General features: G+C 51.1%; 2 protein-coding genes across 2 annotated transcripts in view; both read left to right on the top strand.

Moving 5' to 3' along the window:
• The window catches only part of LOC103583664 (protein FAM221B-like), a gene marked incomplete at its 5' end in the record, with an annotated part of 6,158 nt that extends 568 nt beyond the window's left edge, over window positions 1-5,590 (top strand). Inside the window, 4 exons of the mRNA XM_008564927.1 lie at window positions 233-430; window positions 620-739; window positions 1,105-1,202; window positions 5,519-5,590. Of these exons, the coding sequence (XP_008563149.1) occupies window positions 233-430; window positions 620-739; window positions 1,105-1,142 (356 nt within the window). The remainder of the gene's footprint in view (window positions 1-232; window positions 431-619; window positions 740-1,104; window positions 1,203-5,518) is intronic.
• Window positions 4,160-6,325, top strand: HINT2 (histidine triad nucleotide binding protein 2). Its single transcript, XM_008564925.1, has 5 exons — window positions 4,160-4,331; window positions 5,519-5,659; window positions 5,756-5,860; window positions 5,949-6,021; window positions 6,142-6,325. The coding sequence occupies exons 1-5, from the start codon at window positions 4,170-4,172 to the stop codon at window positions 6,231-6,233; spliced, it is 573 nt and encodes a 190-aa protein (XP_008563147.1). The 5' UTR covers window positions 4,160-4,169; the 3' UTR covers window positions 6,234-6,325.
• Window positions 6,326-6,587: the final 262 nt, after the last annotated feature.

Raw genomic sequence — 6,587 nt, 5'->3', positions numbered from 1 at the left:
ATGCTTTTGTGGTCACTTGCTGAGAGAGCACCAGGTCATCTCAGGTAGGGGACAACTGACCAGACCATTGAGTGTGGAGGGATAACTGTACTCCGTCATGTCTTGGGACATATGACAAAAAGTGTGTGTGTGTGTGTGTGTGTGTGTGTGTACATGGGAGGGTGGTAAGCACGGGAAGGCCAAGCCCTATCGGGTGCTGGTCTAACCCCACCATCCATCCCCATTCCCATAGACATATCCGTACCCTGCCATGTGAGCCAGTGCCGCTGCCTCATGTTCTGCTTTATCCCATCACGCCCAGAGGAGGTGGGTGAATTCTGGCTCAAGAGACGGGCCACCTTCGACCCCAAGGCCTGGAGAGCCCAATGTCGCTGCAAACACAGCCATGAAGACCATGCAGCCACTGGGTCCCATCCCTGCAAGCATCATGGTACCTTCTAGGGCAAGGGGAGAATAGGGGAAGGGGAGGAGTGGGGATAGGATACAAATAGTTTGGGGATGAGGATGGGGAGCTGGTAGGAGACTTGGGCATGTGATTGGTAAGGAAGACGTGAGCATGTAGTCAGCCCATCGGGATGACCCAGTTACCCGTACTGTTTTGGGCTGCCTTTTGCTCCAGGCTGTTGCTGCAACTGTTTTGAGTCTAATTTCCTCTGTGCGGCCTGTGACCGGTGCTGGGAGGAACATGAGACTTTCTTTGAGACCAGGGAGACCCGGCGACGAGGAGGAAGGCCTCAAGGTGAGGGAGCAACCTGGGACCATTCCAGGGTCTGTAGTCAGAAGACCAGGCAAGAAGGCACTTCCCCCTCAACCATCCTCTCCAGGACTACCAACTCCCTCACCGTCACCACCACCCCTCATGTCCCATGCCTGCACTGGTTTTCACCCCCAGGAGCAGACTATGTGCCTTTTGCAGAGATGCCTGTCCTCCAAGAAGCCACACTCAACAACTCTGATTTCGTGGCCCTACAGATGCACGGGCCCTCTGGCCATCCCAGGTCCCATCTTAGTCCCCCTGGGCTCCCTGGCCCATGCATCCTCCACCCTGACCCCACATCTGACCCCCGAACCTAACCCTTTCACCTTTGCTCTTCCCTCCTCCAGGGACAGACACTGTCAACAACTGGCGCAGGCCTTTGTGAGCCTGGCCCAGATCAGCAGTAAAGCAGAAGTCACAGAAATCTGACCTGGCTCTGTATGGGGTGGGTAGAGCCCCGCCCAGGGACAGACACCCTAAGACCTCAGAGTCAGCACCTACTGGGGGCAGGACAGAGGCTGGATCCAGCTATCTGTCTCCATCACGCTCACTTTCAAGCTGCTGGCTCTGATATCAGAAGGAGAGTAACTTCAAGGAAGCCAAGGAGGGAGGAAATTTCAAGGACAGAGTGAGCAGTGATGTTAGATGCAGCTGTGGCTCCAGTAAGATAAAGACTGAAAGACATTAGACTTTGCAATTGGAAGGTCTTTGGGGACTGCAGAGAGTGCAGTTTCACACTAGTGCAGTGGAAGCAGAAGCCAAACAGCAGTCAGTTTGAAGGAGTCTCTTCAAGAAGCTTGGATGAAAAGCACAGAGGAGAAGTCAGACAATATCTGGAGGGAAATGTGGAGTCAAGGAAGCACTTTTTAGGAAGGAAAAGAGGAAGAGGCCAGGAGAAAAAAAGACCTTGAAAGATACAGGAGAGAGAGAGAGGAGAGATGTCTGGTGAGATGAGATCCCAGAGATGGAGGGAGGGGATGAGATCAAGGCAAAGGTGAAGGGAGGACAGGAGAAACACCACTTCCTAAGACCAAGAGGATGGAAGAAAGGATGGGGCCTCCACTGAGCTTCAGGGAACAGGATCTTGTGGAAGTTCCCTTCTGATAGCTTCTGTATTCCCTGTGAAGCAGGAGATAAGGACAACTGCTGGTGGGGAAGAAAAGGGATAAGAGTGGGGAGAAGGAGATAGGAAGAGAAAGGTGAAGGTTTGGGAAGACTTATGTGGGGAATTGGAGAAAAACCTAATCAGTGAGTAGTATAAGATTCAGATACAGTTGGAAGCGAGAACCTGGTTAGAGAAGCAGAGAAGCAAAATATTTAGATTAATGGGTGGAGATGGGTAGGTGTCAAGGAAGATAATCAGGAAAATAAGGCAAAAGAAGAAGGCATGAGGAGGAGGAGAGAGTAGACCACACAAACAGGGAAAGAAAGCAAAGCCAGGAAGCAATCGACAGACTGAAAAAAGAGCAGTCAAAGAAATAGAAGTCTCTAATGACATCCAGTAGCAGATGTAATGACAGGGACTGAAGTATAGGAGACAGCAGTCAGAGTCTACAGAGCTTTGCAGCTTTCAAATGAGAGCAGCTGCAGGTGAAAACAAGTGCATGCAGTAGAGAAGACTGTAGGCCAGGGGTCAAAATCAGTGAATGTGGAGAGTGACTAGAACATCCATAGATGATTCTTATGAGAGTAGGAGATTCTGACTCTAATAGGCTCTGTGACCACAGGCAAGTCACTCTCCCTCTTCGGGCTGCAGTTTCTGGATCCGTAAAACAGGAATAACCTCTGTGTTGCCTGCTCTCTATGAAAACCCAAGGAAATACCAGTTTCAAGGTGCTTTATACTCACCAACTCCTCCCAACTGGTTTCCTTCCTCCTCCTAAATCCCAGCTGCACTTATCTCTTGCCTTCACCAGGGTAGCTCTAGGGTCTCCCAGTATCCTGGAGTTCACCACAGAGAACTGCAGCCTCTGGGGCACAGAGAAGAGGCCATTCTACATCTCCTCACATTTAGGGAGGCCATCTGTCCTCCAAAGGAAGGAATGCAGCCTGGACTGCTAAGACCCTTGAGGAAAATCGCAGGATTAGATGTCTGCCCTTTGGAGGAGAAAACACTTTCTAATAACAATATAGCTATCCAAAAGAAATTGTATTATCTTTGGAAGTAAAGAGTTCCTCAATACTGGTTATATGAGCCATGATAACCAATCACAATTAATTCAACTGATAGTCAACAACAGAGGAAGGGTTACTATGATAAATTCATTCAAGGAAATATTACACAACCATTACAAAGTATATTTACATAGACTATGTAATAATATGAAAAACTGTAAGCGGGAGAATAATATAATATACAATACATATTATAACATATTATGAATGTTATTATTTAACAACTATTGAGCACCTATATGTGTCACACCATGTGCTAAACTAAAAATACAGTGGTAACTTGTCCTATGTGTTAAAGGTCAGACTAAAACTTACTTGGTGTGTCTGAGTATATCAGTATTTTGTAACCTCATGTTTCTCATGTCAAAAATATGTAGTCCAGCAAAGCAAACCCGACACCAAAAGTGCCAGGCACCGAGCTAACGGTACCACACACCTTTCTGATGGGAAAAGAAAATTGGATAAATACTCCTTTGCTTATTAACAACACGACAAAGACAGGATGCTCCCATCCCCGCCTGTTGCAAAAATCGCTCTGAAAACTGGAGTGAATGTGTTAACAAGAACATAAAATTAAGGAGGGATTGCCCTTGGACGAGTAAGTTAAAATCCTTAACATGCTGGAGGAACTGAACTGCCTTTGTGGAGAAAATGTTGGGTATCGACCCCACCACTTGGAAAAACGACCCTGTTCCAGATCACCTTTAGCCCGCCCGGGTGCGTCCCGGAGCCAGTAAGCGCCCAGTGCCCTCAGAAGCCCGCCCGCCGCCTGGCCAGCGCGGTGGAAGGGTCCGAAGTATTTAGTTAGTATTTAGTCTTTCGCGCAGCAGGTGACCGAGCCTTGGCCGCTTCCAGCCCACCAGTAGCGCCCAGAGCTGAATAGGACGAGCCAAAGACGTAAAAGCCCCACCGAGTCGGGAGCCGCAGCCTAAGCCGGGCCAGTGTCGTGCACCAGGTCCCGCCAGGAGAAGATCCCGCCTGTAGCTCCCGTAGCCCTTCCCGTGGAGTGAAGTTTATCTCCCAGCGAAACTAGTTAGGGGATCCAATGGGAAAGGAACCTGCACCCTGACTAGACGACGAAGCCAACGGGGAGGAAAACTGGCCCTGAGTTGGCAGAAGCCGCCAATGGGATGAAAGGTCCCGCCTCTAAAGTGGCGGCGGATCCAATGCGGTGAATAATTCCCAGGAGCGCGCTCCAATGGGATGGCAGGGCTCGTCCCGGCCACCGACTGAGCCAATGGCCGCCGCTCGCCCGCTGCCCGACAGCCCGCAGAGCCGAGCGCCGACCCCGGGGAGAGGTTCCCGCGGCTCCGGGAAGATGGCGGCGGCCGTGGTGCTGGTCGCCGGGTTGTGGGCGGCGCGCAGAGCCGTCGCAGCTGCGGGGTCACGGGGGGCGCAGGTGAGAAGTGGCCGCGGGGACGAAGAGGGGGTCCCCACGGGCTCTGACGCCCTCCGGGGCCGGGGACCGCGTTCCTCCCAGCTCCCTGCAGCCTCGCGGGGGCCGGAGTCGGAGTGCCCGCCTGTGGCCGCTGCGCTTCCCGAGGAGCAAGCCCCGGGGTAGTGCGTTGAGGTCTGACTGGTGGCCGCAGAAGAAGTGAACGAAAGACGACCGCCGCCTTGCCCAGGCCCGGGCGCCGAGGTCAGGACAGGGTCACTGCAGCGGCGGCTGCCTGCGCCTGCTCCGGGCAGCCACCTCAGTGCCCCCTGCAGGAAGTGTGTGCGGTCTCTTCTCGGAGCCTGTCCTCTGCCCCCTCTGGCCTTTTAATAAGCACTGCTGCACTGTTAACGTCTCCTCTTCCCCACTTGCCAGAAGTGACTCAGGGGTCAGAGAAGGCTAATTCATCCCGTCCCTTTCTCCCCCAATGTGACATACTGACTTCAGCCTTCTCTAGCCCCTGGGTAACTGGGACTTCTGTATCCCCAATCCCCTGAAGCTGGGGGAGCTGAGTTCCTTTCCTGAACTCTTCCCTCCACTGATTGAAGGGACAGGGGTTAAAATCCACAGTAAGAAGTCGGATGTGACACCCACACGAGGGATCAACTCGTGTCAAACAGGGCAATTGCATTAAAACCTAAATAAAACAGGTAACGAGACTTAAAGATCAGAAAATGAGTAATGGAAATAAATGGAGACAGATTAACAAGGTTAGAGTAAACAGAAAGAGCTTCAAGCCATTTTAAGAGATGATATAAACCACACATTTACTGGAGGTTTGAAGCCAAAAGATTTATTTGAGGTAATTCAGTGGTAAAATAGGAACTGAGACCTAAATCTCCCATCTCTCATTCTGGATCCTGTCCCCTGAACAGCACTAGACTTCATAGACACATTAGCGGGAATCAACTGCACTGCTGAATCCTGCATGGTAATATTGCCTGTTATTTAACCAGTCCCAGCACCGTCTGGCCCTACTCTTTGCTGCTGATGCTCTGAAATTCAGGAACTTTTCCCTTGGGTGGGAACGACTAAAAGGTTCTTAGGACAAAGTTATGAACTATCAGAGCCCAGCTTCTGCCAGCCCCAACTGAGTACATGGGAGAGGGATTGCCAACTGCTTCCCTTGGGTGTGTCTGACCCACATTCAGGTTCGAGGAGTTGCAGGTGTGACTGATGGGAATGAAGTGGCCAAGGCCCAGCAGGCAGCTCCTGGTGGAGCAGCTCGAACCATCTTCTCCCGGATCCTGGACCGAAGCCTCCCAGCTGACATTCTATTTGAGGACCAGCAGGTGTAGTGCCCTTAGTACCCATCCCCTTAGGAATTTCATAGATGCCATCAGCCTGTGGAAGTAACATGGTAGCCTCTGGCCTGTTCCTGCTCCCAGTGCCTCGTGTTCCGTGATGTGGCCCCTCAGGCTCCTGTGCATTTCCTGGTCATTCCTAAGAAGCCCATTCCTCGGATTAGCCAGGCTGAAGAAGAAGACCAGCAGGTGGGAAGAACAGAGCTTTAGCTGGATTCAGGTAGAGGTTTTACTCCCTGTGAATGAAGCCACATATGTCTTTCCCCTCTCCCTATAGCTTCTAGGACACCTACTCCTTGTGGCCAAAAAGGTAGCAAAGGCTGAGGGCCTAAGAGATGGATATCGACTTGGTGAGTGACATTTGGCCCTTGGGCCCCTCACCTATGAATTCTCATTCTTAATCCTCACTATGATCTTCATTCCCTGACCTTTCCCATGATCCTGACCCCTAACCCCAAGCTCTATTTCAGTAATCAACGATGGCAAGCTTGGCGCACAGTCTGTATATCACCTGCACATTCACGTACTTGGGGGCCGACAGCTTCAGTGGCCCCCAGGTTGAACCTGCCAACTGACCAAGGACCCCGGACCTGGATGATTGGATGGGGAAGGGAAAAGGAACCCTGTGATGATAATAAATCTGCTCTGTCTCAATTCTGCATCCCTGTCTTAAATATATAAAGATTTATACCACAAAGAGGAAAGAAAACTGATTCTGGGCTACCATCCCTCTTGCTTGTAGTTTGAGTAAGAGATACTTGAGGAGGCCCATCCTGTGGTTAAAGGAGCACTTGCCTGCAGATCTGTGAGTCCTCACGACTAGTCGTCCACCCCAGGTCAAGCTTCTAGAAAAGTAGTAGGAATAAGCCTGAATGAGTAGGAAGAGACAGAAACCAGGTCTAAGACTTGCTCAATC

This window comes from Galeopterus variegatus, unplaced genomic scaffold, assembly GCF_000696425.1.
Source record: "Galeopterus variegatus unplaced genomic scaffold, G_variegatus-3.0.2 Scaffold25466, whole genome shotgun sequence".
Taxonomy (NCBI): Eukaryota; Metazoa; Chordata; class Mammalia; order Dermoptera; family Cynocephalidae; genus Galeopterus; species Galeopterus variegatus.
This window is presented reverse-complemented; position numbering and strand designations above follow the sequence as displayed.